The sequence below is a fragment of the Paramisgurnus dabryanus genome, chromosome 15 (genome assembly GCF_030506205.2).
Source record: "Paramisgurnus dabryanus chromosome 15, PD_genome_1.1, whole genome shotgun sequence".
NCBI classification, from domain to species: domain Eukaryota; kingdom Metazoa; phylum Chordata; class Actinopteri; order Cypriniformes; family Cobitidae; genus Paramisgurnus; species Paramisgurnus dabryanus.
In genome coordinates this window covers 35,390,913-35,413,235 of record NC_133351.1, presented here as the reverse complement: position 1 = coordinate 35,413,235, position 22,323 = coordinate 35,390,913, and the positions used below count along the sequence as shown (strand labels likewise).

The 22,323-nt window shown below is 37.7% G+C and overlaps 1 protein-coding gene across 4 annotated transcripts in view; it reads left to right on the top strand.

Annotated features, from left to right (window-relative positions):
* The window catches only part of kalrna (kalirin RhoGEF kinase a), a 221,492-nt gene extending 210,827 nt beyond the window's left edge, over positions 1 to 10,665 (top strand). For all 4 annotated transcript variants that reach the window (XM_065293264.1, XM_065293263.1, XM_065293262.1 and 1 more), the window contains 10 exons: positions 432 to 494; positions 1,561 to 1,588; positions 1,879 to 2,041; positions 2,550 to 2,671; positions 2,755 to 2,886; positions 3,618 to 3,782; positions 3,870 to 3,948; positions 4,103 to 4,303; positions 4,648 to 4,786; positions 7,208 to 10,665. In XM_065293264.1, the coding sequence (XP_065149336.1) occupies positions 432 to 494; positions 1,561 to 1,588; positions 1,879 to 2,041; positions 2,550 to 2,671; positions 2,755 to 2,886; positions 3,618 to 3,782; positions 3,870 to 3,948; positions 4,103 to 4,303; positions 4,648 to 4,786; positions 7,208 to 7,753 (1,638 nt within the window). In that variant the 3' untranslated portion in view covers positions 7,754 to 10,665. The remainder of the gene's footprint in view (positions 1 to 431; positions 495 to 1,560; positions 1,589 to 1,878; positions 2,042 to 2,549; positions 2,672 to 2,754; positions 2,887 to 3,617; positions 3,783 to 3,869; positions 3,949 to 4,102; positions 4,304 to 4,647; positions 4,787 to 7,207) is intronic.
* Positions 10,666 to 22,323: the final 11,658 nt, after the last annotated feature.

The window sequence follows — 22,323 nt, the reverse complement described above, 5'->3', positions numbered from 1 at the left end:
AATTCAATTTACAACAGAATCTACTATTATAGAGGAATGCAGTTGCAACAATACTTACAACTTATCTTTGGTGTGTTTTTCATTATCTCAAATTTTGATGGGTTTTTTGGATAAACTTTAAAGTTAACATGAAACATATCAGAATAAGCGCTTAATTACCAAGAGTGCTTGCATTATACAACAGAAATGATCAAATCTAAGTCGAATATATATAATAGTAATATAAGAGACAATTGAACAGCACTTTAATAAAAGTGGTCAAATTAGAGGGCTTTGTAACTTAAACTGGCTCAACTAGTATTTCATGTTGACTTTAAGGAAATAAACAATGCTCAATGATGAGTTGCTGTGAATCTAGAAATGTAAGCGATTTATTCTGTAATAATCGTGTACTGTGATGTCTAATGTGTCTCTTTGACCCTGAAACACAGGAGTCTCGCAGCTCAGATGAGTCCGAGTGTGAGGATGAACTCGACCCTAAAACTAGCATGGAGGTAGAGACGCTGCACGTAATGCATGCTGCCCTGTAGTTTTATAAAACACTAACATAGGAAAAATATCTTTAAACCTTTAAGAATTTTGCGTTTCATGCATCTTGTGTTAAGCCAAAATGTTATTTAAGATGTTTAACCAAAACCCTAATTATAAAAACAGAGGATGATGCTAAAATGAAAGTGCTAAAATCCTAACTTGCTTCTGGGTTTTGCCTAAAAAATCACACTAAACGTGTGAAGAAACTCGAACTATCACCACACACTGCTAGTGGATCATATGTAACAAATAAAAATGATTATTTTTGTATGTGTCCAATGTCCATACTTTAAAATCCTGCATATTCTTCCTTTGAAAACAGTACAGTACTGAAAGTTGTATGTTTTAAATAACAGTATACTGCAATGTATAAACTCATTAAATTTAATAGACACTGAGTGGGATATGTCCCCTCAATAATTTAGAAACTGATATTTGTAAAATACCGTACATAGCACTCGATGTTTTGGTGTCCCCTAATGTTATGTTAACGTAAGATGTGGTTATGGCCTTGTGTTACGTTATATACTATGATCAATGAAAGACAGTATTAAAATCCACACTGTAAAAAGTGAAAAGTTGGTTCAACTTAAAAATTTGCTTTAATTGGTAACACCTTAAAAAAAGTACATTTATTCAACTTAAATTTTTTACCTCAAGTGAAATTTTAAGAAGATTTTTTTAAAGTATTTTTTAAGTTGATCCAACTTTTTACAGTGTAAATATGACTCGGATATTTTATATTTTTTAATTCATTAGATTCGAAAGGAAGTTTTGGGAATTTTGTGTTTGGTGTTCATTTTGTATAGGCTGTTCAAATATTGTATGCATACAGAAAACATGTTCATGCTTATACTGTAAACAGTAATGAAAGTGTAAACATAGTGAAGATGAATTTCTCGTATACCTGTATCGCCCTCTGGTGGCTTGAGCTCACAAAACACAACGTTTACCTTCTTTTCCCAATGTGTTGAAATGTCTGTTCATGTCTAAAGATCCACCTGTAATGCTTTTCTGTTTTTGTTACAGTTGTTGAACCCTAATTTCATCCAGGAGGGTGAGTTTTATTTGAATATCAGATGCAGCCATTTTTTTGTTTGTCTGTTTTGCATCAGAATTTTGTTGTCAGTACATACTGTAAAAGAGTGACGTGTTAGAGCGTACTGGTCTGTGTAAAGTCCATATGAATAAGATGTGTGGTCTTTTTTTTAGTAAGGGATCATGTTTAGGCAGCAGGTTATTATCGCAGAAATAAGCCCTGATGTGTGATCTGCACCCGGCACGAAGCAGAGGTTCTTGTATCACACTGAAGAAGTGTATTAAATCATGTCTAATGTTTTATTGAAGTGGCCCCGGAGTTCCTGACCCCTCTCGCTGATGTGACGTGTGCTCTGGGAGAGACTGTGGTTCTGTGCTGTAAAGTTTGTGCTCGACCCAAACCCACAATAACACTGAAAGGTCCTGATCAAAGCCTGCTGGTCAACAATAACAGATTCGCCATCAATATCAGGTACAGTACAGATTCACCACTTTATGAATTTCCAGTGTAGAAAGTGAAAAGAAAGGCAGAAGTCCTGCAGATAAAGTCCAATCCTGTAGTGTTTTATTCACTTTGTCTGTTGCTGTTATTTATTCCAGAGTAGTATTATACAATGTTTGAGGAATGAGGATCAAATATATATTTTACTTTCAAAAACATCTTTTATTTACCTGAATTTGTTCAATGGAAAAAGTCTGCCTATGTGACCTCATAAGTGTAAGCGTTTTTTTTTTTTACTTTTCAGGTTTTTTCATGGTTGCGATTTAATTTTTTTAAATCTAGGGGAAACGTGTTTTAGCATTTAAAGAAAGTATTTATGTAAAATTAATATATTATGTTTTACTTTCTACTTTTAAAATGTAATATAAACACCGCAATAAAATTGCCTATTGGCCACTCTGCTTTCTAGATTTAAGCACTGGTCATTGACAAATCCATGCTTACCAAGCCAGGATTCTCTCTCTCTTTCTCTGTGTAGGGAAACAGGGGATATAGTGTTGAAGATCTGTAATCTAATGCCGCAGGATACAGGCATCTACACCTGTGTGGCAGTTAATAAGCATGGCACTGCCTCCTCATCAGCGTCAATTAAAGTACAAGGTCGGAAAAACATAGGTTGATAAAGATGGAAAATATTCAGCTGATCTTTCTATATTCTTATTGACACATGTACTGTGGTCCAGGTATCCCAGCAGCCCCTGCTCGGCCCGTGGCTCAGGAATCCAGCAGTACATCTGTCATTGTTCACTGGCTTCCTCCAGCCAGCTCAGGAAACTCAGCCATCACCAGCTACACTGTGGAATACAGACAGGAAGGTAAATAATTACACGGCTGTAAAATCCCAGCAATCTCCGCTTGACACCGATCACAGATATTCACTAAGAAAATTACTACATGAGAAATCTATTGTAATTAGAGTATTGCTATTTTAAAATAAACGGTTGTGGTATGTGTAAATGTGAAATTGACAACACAAAACCCCCTTTCTTGTCCAGCGAGACCATTCATTAAAGTCACAAAGAATCAGAAGTAGTAATTGTCTTGACATAGCTGGTGACTGGTGGTCTGAAATTAGAAGAATTATTTTCCTGGACTCGCCCACCTGCCAAACCATATGACCGGAAGTAAAGAAAGATCATTTCCAGGAGGGGAGGAGATTTGCGTTTTTGATTAAAGATTATTCGGGCACATGAATTTTAAAGAAATAATGAAGCTCACAGATAAGTCATTTGAAAAAAAAAATACCACAAAGTTCAAAAACAAATTACAGTTTTTTATTTTAATTTCATTGCAACTTTAACATCAAACATCAAACGCCTCAACATAGGACTGCTTACATTTTTTTTAATATTTAGAGTTCAACAACTTAAGGTGTAATGTAGTTACTCATGAAGCCAAGCATAACAAAGAAGATTTTTATATACAGTAGAAGTACAAATATTGCATAGCAACAGCCCTTTTATTTGTAAGGATTAGAGAAAAGGTGAATTTTTTTTTAAATAATTTGTAACAACTATTATCTGTGTGTGTGTGTGTTTGTGAACAGACTCTCTGATATGGCAGCAGTCGGTGGTCTCCACCTCAGACATGTGTGTGAAGATTGAGAATCTGATTCCTGGTGGACACTACCAGTTCAGGATCAGTGCCAGTAACCCCTGGGGCATCAGTCCACCCAGTGAGCCCTCAAACATGGTGACATTACCCAGCACCGGTGAATACTTCAGTTACATTCAATGAAATGCCATTCTATTCTTGTTTATTCCTCTGAAAAAAATAATGTTGTTTTTTCTCTTTCAAGCCTCAACGTATGACGGCACTGGCATCCAGTGGAAAGACAACTTTGAATCAGCTTTTACAGAACTATGTGAAATTGGACGGTAAACAGTTTTGACCTTAAACAGTTCCATTACAATCCTGTTTTTATAAATCAGTTCCTGTGCTAAAATCTATTTGCCGTTAAGATGTTTCGTAGCAATGCAAAATGTGTATATAAATCAAATTGAATGGATTGTTTTCTGTGGTCTGTTGAAGGGGTCGATTCTCTGTAATAAAGAAGTGTTTGAGTAAAGCAAGTAAAAGGGAAGTGGCTGTAAAGTTCGTCAATAAGAAGATGCAGAAAAAAGACCAGGTGGCACATGAGGCCGACATCTTGCGTCATGTCCAACATCCCCAGCTGGTGGCGCTAGTTGATACCTATGAGTCCCCAACAGCTTACATACTGATCCTTGAACTGTGAGTAATTCCATTAAGACAACTAATCTGAGGTATGTTACCCAAAAGCACTGTTAGCTAACTATGGTCGTTATTACCATTAAGCTCTATTGGTAACCGCAGAACTTTAAGAAATGCACACCTGTACAGTTTATCATTTTAACCAAAAAGAGCTCATTTGAGTACTACATTAAAATATGGCAACATATAACATGTTATTGATATGAGTGTTCTCTTGGGTTACTTCATTACAGCACTGATTAAACTTTTCCTAAATTTTAACAACATTATTTTATGGACTTTTCAGCAATAAAGAATGAGTGAATGTTTTAAATATTGAACTAAATGATGTGATTGTATTTCAGTGTTGAGGACGGCCGTCTGCTGGATTATCTGGTTGCTCATGATGAGCTGATGGAGGAGAAGGTGGCGTTCTTCATTAAAGACACACTGGAAGCTCTACAGCACCTTCACACCTGCAGAGTAGCTCACCTGGATCTCAAGGTAAAACGGTCTATTACATAAAGTTTACTGGTGGTTGTCCTTTGATCAAACCAGAAACTTTCTGATTTGGGGTGGGTTTGTTTGACTTGCCCAAGTAGCAACCACCCAGAACACCCTAGCAATGGCTTGAGCAACTGCACAGAAAAAAAACTCTTTAAAGTCCTCATGAAAACAAAAATGAGGTTTTTATTTTGAAATGTTAGCCTTAAGGATATCTGCAGTATAAACTGGTATTCTTCAAAACATTGACAAAAATCTGCATAGTCTGTCATTTTCGCCAAAATGGATCATCAATTCAAGAGAAAACAACACATTTAAATACATATTAATCAAGTAAAAGCAATCCTAAAATAGAATGTTTTAAGAAGAAATTTAAAATCACTAAAGTATTTGCTTCCCTGATATCCGCTGGAAGAGAGTTCCAAAGCTTAGGAGCATAGTAAAAAAAAAAATGCTCTATCATCCCTAGAGCGAAGCTGTATTTTAGGAACAACTAAGAGTCCACTCTGAGAGGAACGCAGATTTTGACATAAAGTGAAAGGCTTTTAAAGATCAGTCAGGTTCTGAGGATCCAGATCATTCAAGCATTGTACAGTAAGTTAACATGAGGACTTTAAAATTAATACGATACCTGACCGGGATCCAATGAAAAGACTTCAAAACATGGGGTAATAATGATCACCAGCCCTTGACCCCAGACAGTACTCTGGAAGCCAAATTTTGTAAATATTAAAGTTTGTTGAGTAATCATGAAGATACTCCAACTAGAAGACCATTACAATAGTCCAGACAGGAAAAGACAAAAAAATTATCAACTTCTCAGACACAACAAAGGACAACATAGGACATAAGCTTGCTATATGTCTGAGGTGATAAAAGGATGTCTTAACCGTATTCAGAACAAAAGGCTCAAATAACAGCGTGGCATCCAAGATGACACCAAGCTTTTTAGTTTGAAACTCTTGAAACTTTGAAACTCCAGGGCGACACCATCAACAGACAGAGTAAGAGAACCACCTGCATTTCCCAGTTAATGAGAAGATGATGTCCGTTTTAGAGTCATTTAAGGACTGAAAATTATTAGACATCCAAATCTTGATCTCAGTAATAAAGTTAGAAAGATGCACAATGTCCACATGTTGACCAGACCTTAAATGGATATAAATCTATGTATCGAATGCATCTACATACTTACTTATTCATTTAGATGACGCTTTTATCCAAAGCGACTTACAATTGCTATATGTTGCACGCCTCTGGAGCACCTAGGGGTTAAATGTCTTGCTCAGGGACACAATGGTGTGTCACAGTGGATTCGAACCCAGGTCTTATCCACTGCGCCATCACCACCCCATTATAAAAGTGATAGTTAAGATCTAGAGATCTACGTAATTGTGGATAAATATACATACTAAAAAGTAAGGGACCCATTACTGACCCCTGTGCGGCACCAGCATGTACAGAACCAACTTTGGACCTATAGCCACCCATAAAAACAAATTGACTGTGGTCAGTCAGATAGGACATAAACCAGCCAAGAATTGTCTCTGTCAAACCAAATACAGTTTCCTGACGATCAAGTAACAATGCATGATCAATAGGCAGAACTAAGATCCAAGAGAATAAAAAGGGACAGGGAGCCTGAGATGGAAGCTATTAGCAAGTCATTAGTTACTTTACCAACCAGACTGATGCATATTTTTAAAGCCCAAAGTGGGCAAAGCTATCAACGTGTCACCCCGGGATAATAAAAATGGGCAAAGAGGCGGAATGTGATTGCACTCTAAAAGAAAATGGTGCTAAATAGCACTGATTCACTGGCTCTTAATCATAGGGAAACCATTTTTAGTGCCATAAACATCACCTATGTAGAACCTGTGAACCATATTGTGCTATGTTGAACCATAAGTGGTGCTATAGTCATGCTTTAGCACCATTTTTTTTTAAGTGTAGTTGAGGTGCCTGGTTGCTGAAACTATGCCCGCCTAGCTCGGTGGTAGTGACATCAGCTGCAATCCACCTGTCGTACCCTTAATTATGCAGAACTTTAAGGCTTATTATAATTTAAACAGATGTGTTACAAAAAATTCCCACCCTCACAGTTGTCCTGAAGGGCAAAATTAGCCATATAGACCATAACCACTTTTTGTACCAGGCTGTAAACATATTTTTTTCTGCTGTAAAGTTGGGCATTTTAACCTGGGGGGTCTATGGGATTGAGCCTGTCTCTAGTCGATTAATTGTGGTTTAAGTCATTTCTGTGATGGATCAAGAGAGAGACCGAAAGGTTGCCGCTTGTATATGACTTCCTTTCTCCGTGTGTTTTCTATGATTGTGAAATTATTTTAAAAATCTAGTGAACTTAAAAAAGTATGTTGTCCTTAATGCCTCTAGTAATTTTAACTCTTTCCCCTTCTATAGCCTGAAAACCTGTTAGTGGACCTCCACGTGCCAGTGCCATGTGTGAAGCTCACAGATCTGGGTGATGCTATACAGGTCTCAAGTCACCGCTATGTGCATCTCCTCCTGGGGAACCCTGAGTTTGCTGCCCCAGAACTCATCCAGGGCACCCCGGTCTCCCTGTCCACAGATGTGTGGAGCGTAGGGGTGCTGGCCTACGTAATGCTCAGCGGTGTGTCCCCGTTTCTAGACGAAAGTCTGGAGGAGACCTGCGTCAACATCTGCAGGCTGGACTTCTGCTTTCCAGAGGACTATTTCTGTGGGGTCAGCCAGGCCGCCAAAGACTTCATCGTGTCCGCACTTAACCAGGACCCAAGGAAAAGGCCGAGCTCGGCCACGTGCCTGCAGCACCCCTGGGTCAGCGCTCATAGTGGGGATTACTCCAAAACGCCACTGGACACCGTCAGACTCGCTTCATTTATAGACAGACGCAAACAGCTCCATGACGTCAGACCTGTGACAAACGTTAAAGGACTTGTGAGCAGCACAATGGGTCACACCTTATGAGCATGGGCGGCTGAAAGAGACCATTACAGTATATTACATGAAGAAAATGTACTTTATTTCATATCAGTTGTGCACTTATGTGGTGTTTTCTACAGGGTGGAAGTTCATCGCTCTGACCTGACACTTTTGAAGGAAATCACATGGATTTATTTAAGGAATGCAAGACTCTTAGTGAATCATAGATTGTAATACAACATTGGAATTTTGGGAATTGTATAACTAGAAATAGTAACATCATTGTAATTAAAGCTTAGGATGATGTGTTTACAGATTTTGAGAGTTTTATACAGACCTGTAGTTTTGTGATGTACCAGGTTTAGTTGAGTTCACGGGTATTATAGGAATGGTTTATCAAAAAAAGTATGTTCTGCCATCGTTTAAGCACTCGTGTTGTTCTGAATCTATATGACGGGAGATATTTTGATAATGGGAACAGGGCAAAGCTTCAAATATCCATGCATGACAAAAATAATATTAACATAATTAAATAAAATGATGACAGAATTTTCCTTTTATGGCAAACTAAACCTTCAATATATTGGGGTCAATAAAAGCAGAAATGTTTAGGTAGGACCAGTGTTTTAAGAGACATTTAGTGATCTTTACAAATCCATCATCTTTACATGCAGCAGATCTATTTTTCACAAATTCATTATGATAGTTAAAAAGTGTAAAATATGATGGGTACAAAATAATTCATGTGCAAATATACCTGCATGAAGAACGAAATAAATAAACATCCCAATGATATATATTATATTTAGTTTTCATAGTCTGGCGTCATGACGAGAGTTTTCAATGTCTTAAAAATACCAAGAATGTTTTAACTGTGTTTGTTTGTTTTTCTTGATTTGTCTACAAATACTTGTTTCATTTAAAGGCGGAGTCCATGATGTTTGAAAGCCAGTGTTGATATTTGAAATCACCTAAACAAACACGCCCCTACCCCAATAGAATCTGGACCTTCTGTTGATAGAACCGCCCCACACATACGCAACCCGGCATTTGATTTGATTTGATTGGCTATAAGTGTGTTTTGGTAGTCGGCCCGTCTCCTTTTCCAAAGCGTTTTTCAAACATCGTGGACTCCGCCTTTAAGTTATTACTGGTCAGCACTTATTTAAAAAAAATCCCACCCATTGCCCAGGAAGAAACCCCAAAGCCTTAAACTTATTTTCTTATTTATCATTTTAACACATGAATACATTGTGTAAATGTCCAGGCTCTCCATCAGACATTTACATTTGACTCTTTGACAATAGTTCTCAATGTAGTACGGTATGTCGAACTGAATGTTACACCAGTCATCTCTCATCTTTGACACACAACGCACAATTTTATCACATTCATAAACTCTTGCAGATTATGTGACCAAATCAGTAAACATATGCATTACAAGTGACTTGTGTCGCTGAGTGTCGCTCATCTCTTTCAGTGAGGCCGTTAGGAGGCGTTTCTAAATCTGGTTGTAATAAACAAGTAATGTCCACTCCAGTAACTGACGAAAGACGGATGACGTAAACGCCACAGCATCACTCTCATTGGTAGTCGCTCCGGAAAGCTGCTCATCATTTGCATAAATTTAAACTTTTCTTAATTTTCTTCACACCCCATCAGGTCGCCAACGTTCACTGTCGCTCGTGTCACTGGAAGTCTCCAAGCTTCCGTTGAAATCAACGAGATTGCGTCGTTCTGCTACTGCTAGTCCCTGCTAATGTAAATGAGGCTTTAGGCAGGCCACACATGTGAAGATTCATTTTAACCCCTTGGCATCACCCCATTATAGTGTATTACCACAGCCATTTATTTTGTCCAAAAACCTCTGGTGTGTGGTGTCATTGCAATTATTTTGCTGCTTCCGGTCCTCCCCGATCCTAAACCGTAAATATCAAAAACTATTGATCGGGCTGCAATAGCCAATAAGTGCGTGTGATCAACTGGATGTTGCATGCTGTTATAGTTAAAACAAGACAACCACAAACATGACATGAAAGATGAGTATTGACAAAGAATATCGACTAGGTAACCATACAACTGCTTTTACAATGCGTTATGCAAGAACTACCACAACATAAAAAAAATTAAGTCACACTTATTCTCGAGTTTCTGTTAGATTTCGTGTCACTTTGAAATCGTTTCTACAGTCACGTGTGTGGTGGTCTCACGGTCATCCAGTGTGTGCGTTATATTGTTAAAAATCATTTGACACTGTCTTTATGTCTGTGGTCTCCCATGGATTTAAAATCGTTTAATATGTAAAAACTGTCTAGTGTGTCCCAGGCCTTAACTGCTGTAAAGTACTACTGTGAAAGGTTGAATACCCTAAATTTATTTTAAATGGCAAAACATCACATGCTAACAGCTGATTTTATAGTATTTTTTTCTCTTGGTTTGTCAGGTTTAGTGAATGTTCACACAGCGGTGTAGAATAAAGCAAATACAGCATGACATGCCTGTGAATACTGCATAGGGACAATCTACACATCCATAATGTCACCGTAACTTTGACATAGTTTGGATTTTTCTTGTATTTACCCTCATCAGTACCTGCTGTATGATATTTCTACTCTTTATTAATAACCTTTGCGATATCATCATATGGGTTTAGCTCAGTTTAATATCACCACATTTGAAACAAACAACATACAGTAACATCAGAATGTCACAGCAAATGGTTTGGGGCAGTTACTAGTTTAACTAAGCTGAAAAACCAATGAGGCCAAGATGAAACCTCTATCTATTCTCATGAGATCTCTTATTAAGAATATAGCCAGATCTACTCCATGCATATTCATAACTGTATATCCCCGCAATATGATTGTATAGAAGCCTGTGTGTACAATTTGCTTAAAAACAAGAAATGTTGTTTTCTTGATATGGGCTGTTTGTTTAATAAACTGTGCTTTGTTTTTAGAAAACAAACCTTGTATGTAGTTTTATTGATCTATTTCTTTCTTTAAAATACTATAGTTAATGCAACAGTCGATCGACACTCCACATAAAATCTAACATCAATTATGTGCTGCATAGTATAGACATTTTTTATATATATATTATGAAATTATATTTAACAGAATGGAACGAACACTTTACAGTAAAGTAGACTTTACATTACCCCCCCCCCCATTAGTCATAACCGTAACAAAATAAAAACAATTCTCTGTAATGTTGACAAAAAAAATAGAATTTATTTCAATTGTAATTTGGAAATATGTACTGGATTCACTTAATTTAGGTTTTTTAAATAAATTCACTAGATTTGTGTTGAATGCATAGTTTCAGGACTAAGGATTAAGCACATGCACATCGTTGTTTTGTCATGGAGTTTGTATATTTCTTTTATTATTTAAAATTATTGTAAAGCATTATGTCGCAGATTGGGGATTTAAAGGGCAAGTTCGGTATTTGAGACTTAAAGCCCTGTTTTCAGATTGTTTATGGTGAAATAGAATGGTTTTGACCTGAAATTTCGACATTTGCGGCTGCCCTGAGAATTTTCGCGTGATTGTGTTTCACCTCACACCTCTACAATGGGTTTAATGGTGCACTGGAACAATCCTTCCTAAAATGCATTAAACTTTTGTTTACAAAGACGTGAAACTCACCGAGTGGTCAGGGGTGTTCACTGATATGCTCACACAAAAATCGCTCCAAAAGACGCATTCCAACAGGTTTTATCGTAGTTTTTACCAACTCCATTGACTTGTATTAGATGTCCTGTGAGGTACGGTATTACTCCGCGCCTGGAACTTTGTTTCTATTCTTGCAATTGGCAATGGCAGATTAGCGCCACCACCTGGGCTGGAGTGTTTATTATTCAAGCTCTAAGCGGAAGAATGTACGGGTGTGAGGCGTTTGGAAAAATAGGTCCACAAGTTAACAACGAATGCTAAAACAGCTGTTGGAAAGCATCTTTTGCAGCGATTTTTGTGTGAGCATATCAGTGAACACCCCTGACCACTCGGTGAGTTTCACGTCTTTGTAAACGAAAGTTTAATGCATTTTAGGAAGGATTGTTCCAGTGCACCATTAAACCCATTGTAGAGGTGTGAGGTGAAACACAAACACGCGGAAATTCTCAGGGCAGCCGGATGTGTCTAAATTTCAGTCAAAACCATTCTATTTCATCATAAACAATCTGAAAACAGGGCTTTAAGTCTAAAATGCCGAACTTGTCCTGTAATTTGTTTTTTGGATTCAATGAATGAAAAGTAAAACAAGTAAGAAAAAAATCCTATCACTTATAACCTGACATTGTACAGTTTTACAAAAGCTCAGGGTGTTGCTTATCTTAGTCAAAAGCAAAATGTATTAAATAATTACCAAATAATATTAATTAATAATTAAATACTGGGGAAAAGCAACACAACGTTACTTAAAAGTAAATAATTAGGGCGATTATATTGTTTAATTGAATTTAATACATGATGGCTGTGAAATTTAGCTGTGATAATGAAAGAAAGAAATACAAAATGTAGCTTTAGAAAGAAATGTATTATGATTTAACAAAAAATTCAGTACACAAACTTTTGCCCTAACATTTTTTTTATTGTTTAAAGCCAATCACTTAGGCTACAATGGCCTTTAAACTTACACAAATAATAATAGCAATGCATAAATAAATGTTTTATCAAATATTAAAAGTTTTATTGAAAAACGAAACAAAACAGGTAAATGTTTTCAAATTTTACAAATTTTACCATTCAGCAAATGAATGGTTTAATTCTGAACCCCATTACTTTTACAATGCTTATATATGGCGTAAATAGACCCTTTTACTGTTTGTACACAATGAAAAGGGAAGCAACGGAAGCAAGGCGAGAATCAGCAGCATGTCTACACTGTAAAAAAATGTAGAAGATAACAACTGAAAATGTTTTATGTTTATTTAACTTTGACAAACTCTTGCCAGTAAATAACATAAATGTAAAATCTACAGTAAGTTACTGGCAGCTAGTTGCCAGAAAAACCCAGTAATACTATAATTTCTACAGAAATGTTTTACAGTGAAGCTACACGAGCAGATTAAGCAACACAGACAAAGAAAGTTATTTTAAAAAGTTGACTTTATCAAATGGTATCTGGCTACCAGATACGTGTACCGTATTTTCCAGACTATAAGTCGCTCCAGAGTTTAAGTCACATCAGTCAAAAATACGTTTTGAAGAGGACAAACATATAAGTCGCACTGGACTATATGTGTCAGTTTGTATCTGTGTGAGTGTATGTATCAGTTTGTCTCTGTATGCGTGTATGTGTCAGTTTGTATCTGTGTGAGTGTATGTATCAGTTTGTCTCTGTATGCGTGTATGTGTCAGTTTGTCTCTGTGTGAGTGTATGTGTCAATTTGTCTCTGTGTGCGTGTATGTGTCAGTTTGTCTCTGTGTGAGTGTATGTGTCAATTTGTCTCTGTGTGCGTGTATGTGTCAATTTGCTTGTATGTGTCAGTTTGTCCCTATGTCAGTTTGTATCTGTATGCGTGTATGTGTCAATTTGCGTGTATGTGTCAGTTTGTCTCTGTGTGAGTGTATGTGTCAGTTTGTCTCTGTATGCGTGTATGTGTCAGTTTGTCTCTGTGTGAGTGTATGTGTCAGTTTGTCTCTGTGTGAGTGTATGTGTCAGTTTGTCTCTGTGTGAGTGTATGTGTCAGTTTGTCTCTGTGTGCGTGTATGTGTCAGTTTGTCTCTGTGTGCGTGTATGTGTCAGTTTGTCTCTGTGTGCGTGTATGTGTCAGTTTGTCTCTGTGTGCGTGTATGTGTCAGATTGTCTCTGTGTGCGTGTATGTGTCAGATTGTCTCTGTGTGAGTGTATGTGTCAGATTGTCTCTGTGTGAGTGTATGTGTCAGTTTGTATCTGTATGCGTGTATGTGTCAGATTGTCTCTGTGTGAGTGTATGTGTCAGTTTGTATCTGTATGCGTGTATGTGTCAGTTTGTCTCTGTGTGAGTGTATGTGTCAGTTTGTCAATTTCAATTTTCAATTTAAAGAACTTTATTGGCATGATTGTGTTACTTACAATATTGCCAAGCATTATACATCAAACAAGAAACATACAATAACACAATAGTAACAAACATTATGGTGCAATTAAGCTAATGTGCTGGATGATGGATGAAGTACTGCAAATAGAATAAAATAGAATCAGAGGATATTTACAATATAAAGCAGACTTTGAAATATAAACATTTGAAGTACACAAATGTACATTTTGTGTTTTTCTCTAAGCTCTTTATATTTACCACAGTAAAGGAGAAAGTGTGTCTCTGTCTCGATCTCGTCACTGTCACAATGGACACTCTTCTTTTGGGAGCCATGTTTGTCTATGTCGGCCTACTGCCAGACTGTGATCACTGAGTCTGTATTTAGTGAGGACTCGTCTCTGCTTTACATCTCTAACTGTGGAGAGATATTCTGACAGACTGTATTTTCTGTTTAGTGACCGATAACATTCTAGTTTACTTTGGTTTTTACTTTCATTATCCCAATGATCCAAATATAAAGTTTGACTTTCTTTAATGATTTGGTTTATTGTGGTTTGTTTGCGTTCGTTAGTGCTGGTCTGGAGTTTTAGAGCCAGTTGACAGATGGGACTGGTTTTAGGTCTCTTCTCTTGGGTTTTAAGGGCTTCATATTGAAGTGTGTTCGGGGGACTTGAGTTTAAGTGTGACCAGAATTTAAGGGAGCGTTTTTGGATGTGTATTATTAGGGGATATCTGCCTAATTCAGCACTGCATGCATTAGTAGGTGTTCTTCTCTGAACTCTTAAAATATTTCTACAGAATTCAGCATGATTCCATTGGATGTTTGTCCCATTTGGAGTAATCTGTTAGGCATTGTGGACCCCAAACCTCACAACCATACAGAGCTATGGGCATTATTACACTATCAAATATTTTACACCAAACTGTAGCAGGAATGTCTGTTTGTTTAAATTTGCCTTTGATGGCATAGAATGCTCGTCTAGCTTTCTCTTTAAGTGCATTTACCGCGAGACCAAAACCGCCTGGTGCGCTGATTTTTAACCCGAGATAGTTGTAGTGTAAGGTGTGTTCTAGTGCAGTGTTTCCTAAAGTAAATGTGTATCTGTTATCCTGTAATCTTGCTTTTTTCAGATTGACCGTCAGGGCCCAGTTTTGACAGTATTTCTCCAGCAGGTCCAGGTGTTGCTGTGAACCTTGTGCAGTGTCTGACAATAGCACCAGATCATCTGCATACAGAAGAGCTTTAATCTCTGAGTTGTTTAGGATGAGACTGGGTGTGCTAGATTGTTCCAGTAACACTGCTAACTCATTAATATATAAGTTAAATAGAGTTGGACTCAAGTTACAGCCCTGTCTCACCCCACGCCCTTGACTGAAAAATTCTGTTCTTTTGTCACCGATTTTAACTCCGCACTTGTTTTCTGAGTACATGGATTTAATGATGTCATATACTTTTCCTCCTATGCCTGATTGTAGAATTTTATAGTATAAGCCGTCGTGCCATATCGAGTCGAATGCTTTTTTAAAGTCAACGAAACATGCATAAACTTTGCCTTTGTTTTTATGATGAACGTGTTGATTGACTAGCGTCTGTAGTGTGTAAATGTGGTCCGTGGTGCGGTGGTTTGGTAAAAATCCAATCTGACTTTTACTTAAAACGTTGTGTTTGGTAAGGAAGGCCTGAATCAGAGCATTTAAGATACCACAGAAAGTCTTCCCTAGATTACTATTTACACAAATGCCTCTGTAGTTATTGGGGTCAAATTTGTCTCCGCTTTTATATAGCGGGTGTATTAAACCTTTACTCCAGGTTTCAGGAAAGTGTCCAGTTTGTAGGATTAAATTAAACATTTTTAAAAGTGCCTCTTGCATTTCTGCAGGACTGTGTTTCAACATTTCTGTTCTGATGTTGTCTAAACCACATGCCTTTCTGGGTTTTAATTTCTTTAATGCTTCTTTTAGTTCTTCTAAGCTAATCGGGTAATCTAAAGGGTTTTGGTTGTTTTTAATGATGGATTCCAATTGTTATAGTTTGCTTTGTAAATTTTTTTGATCAGGTGTAAGACTATCTGAGGAGATTTCCCTAAATAGGTTTTTAAAATAGTCTTTCCATAATTCTCCATTTTGTATGGGTATGTCCTGGTTTTGTTTTTTGTTTAGACTATTCCATTTTTCCCAGAATTGATTATTATGAATTGAGTCTTGGATTTCTTTGAGAGTATAATTGAGGTGTTGTTGTTTTTTGTAGTGAATTGTATTTTTGTAATCCCTAAGTGCTTCGCAGTAGTTTTGTCTGATTTCTGGTTTGTGTGGATCTCTGTGTTTTTGGTTGGAGAGTTGTCGAAGACGTTTTACATTTATTATCAAACCAGATTTCATCTCCAGATTTTACTTTAGTTTTTTTGTTTGTATGGAGTAAGTTCGCTTTGATTGCGCATCTTTCATAATGATGATTTGATATGATTTATTTGTTGTACTGCAGCATTTACCTCGATTTTACTAGTCATAAACTTTGTTGTTTTAAATGTATTAATTAAGTTGGAAATGTCTTTGGAGCTAACTGCACTAATAAATTCGGTTTCAGAGTTTGGGGACCATTTAAATGTTGGGTTCAATTTGGTCAAATTGCAGGGCTTTTGTTCGCTTCTATGAGTTTGTTGTGTTCTCTTTATAAACAAGTTTATTTGACAGTGGTCTGATAAGGTAGACTGTGGTCTCACTGTAAATGCTCGTAATAGGGAGGGGTCTAGGTCTGTAATGGCATAGTCAACAACACTAGCACCAAGAGATGAGCAGTATGTGAATCGACCTAAAAAGTCACCTTGGATCCTACCATTAAGCATATATAAGCCCAAACCTCGACAGAGACACACCAACTCCCTACCATTTTTGTTAACTGTACTGTCAGGGTTGTTTCGTGTTGTAGTGGTGGGAATGGGAAGCATGTTTGTTTTCAGTATATGATTATTCCCATGAGTGTCTATAATGTCCGGTTCTGAGCCTGTTCGGGCATTAAAGTCTCCACATAACAGTACGTTTCCTTCAGCCTGAAATTGGCTGGTTTCCATCTGAAGCTGATCAAAGAGATTGTCCTATGATGGTGATTCTGGTGATTATGGTGATTCTGATGGAGGTATGTAGGCTGCACAGATATAAAGGTCCTTATCGCAGTCTATGATGCCTCTTTTGAGTTTAAGCCAGATGTGTGTTGAATCCTTTTTCTGTACAAATAAGTCATTTTTTTAAAGTCTCTTTGTACCAAATGATAATGTTAAGTAATCTTTATGGTATGAGAGTGAACTTGAGTAAAACAAAAATTATGATTTTTAGAAGAGGGGGGCATCTAAATAAAAATGAGAAATGGTATTTTATTGATGAGCAAATAGAGGTAGTTAACTGTTACAAATACCTGGGTATGTGGTTTACACCAAAATTGTCATGGTGGAAAACCCGACAGCATCTAGCAAACCAAGGCAAGAAAGCAATGTTTTCTTTGCTAAGGTTTGTTCGTAAGCAAAAAATTAGCTACACTCAAGCCCTGTTTTTGTTTGATCGCATGGTCGCCCCTATACTGTATTATGGTTGTGAAATCTGGGGCTATGAGCCAGTAGAATGTATTGAGAATGTTTAAGTATCTTTTTGTAAAAAACTTCTGTGTATTAGTTCAAGTGTAAGCAATGTAGCTGTTTTGGGTGACTTAGGAAGATTTGCATTGTCATGTTATATGAAAAGGTGTATTATGTATTGGGTAAAATTAGTGTCTATGCTTGATTATCGTTATCCCAAAAAATGTTACAATATGCTATTGGAATTGGATAAAGTAGGTAGAAAAACTTGGGTTACCAATATTAAAGTATTATTGAATTTTTATGGTTTTTCTGCTGCTTGGGAGGCCCAAAGTGTAGGTGATATAAGAATATTTACGGCAGTTTTGAATCAAAGATTGAAAGAAAAAGCACATGAGGCGTGGTATGCAGCAGTTTTAGAAAATAACAAACTAAACATGTACTCACAATGCAAGTCTTTGTTAATACAAGAGAGCTACATTACATCTGTGTGTAACGTGCAACTGGTACGGTCATTGCTCCTGTTTAGATGCTCAGGTCATCAGCTAGCTATAGAAACGGGCAGATGGAGTAATACACCAGTTGCAGAAAGAATCTGTCATTATTGTAATTTAACAAAAATTTCTGTGATAGAAGATGAGAAGCACTTTTTGTATGTTTGTCCTTTGTACATAGATCTACGTGAGAAATATTTAAGTGAATTTACTCTTGTAGGTGATGTCCACAAAGATGTCTCAAGTATGTGTGATTCTGTGTATGCATGGCGATTGGCACTGTATATATATCAAGGAATGAAAAAGAGATTGTCCGCCATGGTATGATATTTGTGGAATTTTGGGCCGAGAGGCCATATATTCCTGAAAATAAACCGAACTCGAAATGATAATGCCGCCAGAGTCTCTTCCACGTTTCACGTTGCAGTTCTTAAGTGATGACAATATTATTTCTATGTATCCCGAAGGGCAGCGAGTGTCAGTGTCCGATCTGAACCATGTTTCTTGTAGAATAATGATGTCCTGATTATTAATATTTTTTAGGAACTCTGTTTTTAGAGTTTTGGCCCCTAATGTTGAGGAGTAGAGGCCTTGGATATTCCAAGAGCTTATAGTAAAGGATGCCATTGTGAGGTAAAAATATGTGTTTTGGTAGTCCAGTTGCCTTACGCTAGCATTTTACAGATGAGGTGTAGGATATTTCTCACTTCTGTAATGTCTGAGGAGCCAGTGTGTTGTTTGCCCTTTGTAATCTCAGCATATGTGGACTGCTGTGATGGTGAGATTGGCTGTGTTGCTCTGTCTGTAGCTTCTGGCTGATAGGTAGAAGTGTCCATATTTGTAGATTGACTGAGGCTGAGCAGAGAAGTACTTGGTTGGCCTTCAGTCTGTTTTGATGTTGTTTGCTCTGCTCTGATGGGAGAGATTTTGGTTTGTAGATGCCTCTTTGAAGTCGTATGCTGGTTACTGTCATGGCTGTTAGGTCTTGTGCGAGGATGTTGTGAGGAAGAGGGTTGTGTCTTTCTACCAAGGGCTGCATCTTTTAGGTTTTTAGCAAAGATACGTACACTCTCTTGGCTTATGGCGCTTTTCCATTGCATAGTACCCCACGGTTTAGTTTAGTTTGTGTCGGGTCAGCTTACTTTTGGGAGCTTTTCCATTGGGTGCAGTACGTAGTACCCGATACTTTTTTTCGTACCACCTCGGTTGGGGTTCCAAGCGACCCGAGCTGATACCAAACGTGACGCGAAAACACTGTAGGTCACTGATTGGTCTGAGAGAAGCGTCATCGCTATAATGTAAATATTAGCTTTAGATTACTGCTAGCTTGCGCTGTCTCAAGCAAACATGATGTTATCCGTGTTCTGCTATAAGTTTCCAAACACCCTTTTAGCGATGAAAAACATCCGCAGGTTGAGAATCCGGGACACCATAACAGTTTTTTCCAGACTTGCAGTTTGTGGCGGCACATTCGCGACGTGCACGTCAGCATTATATATGCTTAAATGCAACTTGAATGAGGGTCAGCGGAGCGCCGTCGACTGACGCCACGGGTCGAGTGTTTGAACAGAAACTGTCATGTGAGACAGAGGTACTTATAAACGCGATGTGCAAACATCTATTTGTGGTGGCCAATTTTAATTTTGTGGCAGACTGAGAAATAAATGAATGTATGGGAATGTACAACAACACTCTCACTTGTATGATGTCACAGCAGTAGGCAGGGTAAATATAATGACACGCCTATAATCCCTCCCACTCCGAAGTGATACTAAACTCGATGGAAAAGCTAGCCACGCCAAAGTGAGGTGAGCTGACCCGACCCAAACTAAACTAAACCGTGGGGTACTATGCAATGGAAAAGCGCCAATAGGTGCACATGGTCGTATAAGTCCTCTGTTGTATGGCTAGGATGGTGTGCAACTTTGATTGCCATGAGGCTGGAGCATGCAGAGGTGATCTTCTGGTTTATGCTGTTGATCAGGCCAGCTGGGTAGTCCTTCCTATGAAGTAATGTGGAGATGGTGATGTTGGCTTGTGGGAATACCTGGCGAGCCTTCTCAGCCACTCTTACAACACTGTCAGCGACTTTTTCTCTCTGGTTGTACAGATCATTTGTTCCGGTGTGTATGACAATGTTCTGTGGGTTGTGCAGAGTGGATTGGTGGAGGAGCTGGAGTGCGCTGTTGGTTGTGGGGCACCAAAATTTGCAAACCGCATGTTTGGGGAAGAGCTTCTGATTGTGTAAGAATTTGCCATTCGAGGCTATTAGAATGGCAGTTTTTGGTGGTTGTGGTTTTTGAGATCGCTGTGAGGTCTGACTGGTGCGTTTTTGGGGACTCTGCTGGGTTGGTTGTGTGTGTCAGATTCTTGGAGTTTGCTTTCTTTAAATTCAGCAATTTCCATCTCCAATTGTGAGAGGCACTCCTGAATCTGTTGGATTGACACTGCTGATCTTGGTGTGTGGGGGGAACTGTGTGTTTTCGTGCAGGTGAGCTGTGATTTCTTCATCTGCTGTTGTTGCAGCTGATGATGATGTTGGGGGGAGGGATGACTTCTCCTTCTCTGCTAGAGCTTTCAGGCCTGCAAAGTCTCTCTCAAATTGTTCCAGTCTGTCCTCAGAGCCCTGGATCATAACAGTGCCATTATAATATAGGTTGATGTTGAATTTAGGTGTAGTGTCCAGATATAATTGTCTCATTGCTTTGTTTCCACCCATTTTAAGATCTTTATAGGCAGAGCAAAGTGCTGAATGCCAGGCGTTTGGGTGTTCTGTGTGGAAAAGCAGGTCTGCTTTTACGTTCCTCTTGTTCACTTGTATAAAGTCTGCTTTAAGTGTTTCTGGGGATTCTTTGATCAGTTTGGTTTTGAATTTCTTTCTTGCAGTTTCGCTGGTTACATCATCAGGGTATATGGTGTTGGGGTCCCATCCCGCTGATGTGTTACCTCCATCCATTATTGTCTGTATTGCTGTATTTAGTTATTGAAATTTTCCAGATGGCGGTCGTGAAAATTTGTAATTAGATGGGTCGTTTGCAGACTGTTGTCCTTTCAGAGGAAAATTTAGCCTTTTGTTAGGCCTGGGTGCTTTCACAGTAGCCAATACATTTAGAGAGACTTACTGTTCACCGATATGGTCAGGTTGTTTTGGTAGCTCTTTGTTGTATCTTTGAATCCTTGTTGCTATGATCTTTAAAAATTTGTAGATCTTCTCAAGAGTTTGTATTTGAAGTTAAGATATCTTAAAATCCAGCAATGAAATCCAGTAGAATCAAAAAATCCTAAAAATCCAATGGAGTTTTGGGTAGTTGAAATTCACTTGTAATTTCTCTGTTGATTGTGGTCTCCCTCGCTGTCAAGGTTGCTGCAGGATCCTTTGTGTAGTGTCCTGGCTGTTTATTCCAAGAATTTTAGTTTTTTAAGACAGAAATTGGTCCAAATTGTGATGATGATATCAGCAATTATAATCCAGAGGGTAATATCCAAGAAAATCCCAAGTATTCTGTTTTTGATGATGGTTTTTAGCATAAAATATTATACAGTAGCAGGAGCTCAGCAGTGCATGACCTCTCTCTCTGACCCCTCTCTCTCTCTGTTTGTCTCTGTATGTGTGTATGTGTCAGTTTGTCAATGTGTGCGTGTGCGTCAGTTTTTCTCTGTGTGCGTGTATGTGTCAATTTGTTTCTGTGCGTCAGTTTGTCTCTGTGTGCATGTGTGTCAGTTTGTCTCTGTGTGTGTATCAGTTTCTCTCTGCAAAGATGCAAATCATATGTCATCCCACAATTACACATTTCAATTTGACCTAATGTACTCAACAGTACTGTCAACAAACCTGGAGGATGAGAGGCAGATGCTGCAAGGCCAAAGAACCAAGTTTCACTGACGCTGGCTCTTTTTCCGAGATAGGCACTGCTGCAGTTGGTCTTTTCTGAAACACTTTTATCTTGCCTGGAAGATGACATTCACCTTCATCCTGCTGTGCAAAGAGCTGATTAGTGTTAATCAATATTCTCTTTTACTGACTATTATACTGTGTTTAATTATTTATAATTTTTTCCATAATAACATGTTATTCGTCTATTAGAACATTAAATTGCACACACGTACGTAATTATTTTTTATCACTTAAATGTAATATATGTGTGTGTAATATACATTGCCTCATTAAAATATAAGTACTACATCATAATGAACTGTTAACATATAATTTTTTTACATTCTATTTAGGTACATAGTAAGATCAATCATGAAACATTGAAACACAAATATACCCTTATAAAATTACAGCTGTGTTTTATTAGAGTTTTTATTTTATAAGTTTCGTTTACTGTATTTTTATAATAGTTTGGTTTACTGTTTGCTATCGTCACACACCATTCAACACAATTTACAATACGATTGCATGACAATATACATGCAATTTAAATGATAAAATGTTTTAATGATAATGTATATATAATACAGTAAGCTAGTATTGCTAAAGTATAGCATTCACTTACCTTTTCGGTGGTTTGTCGGGCGAAATGTGTT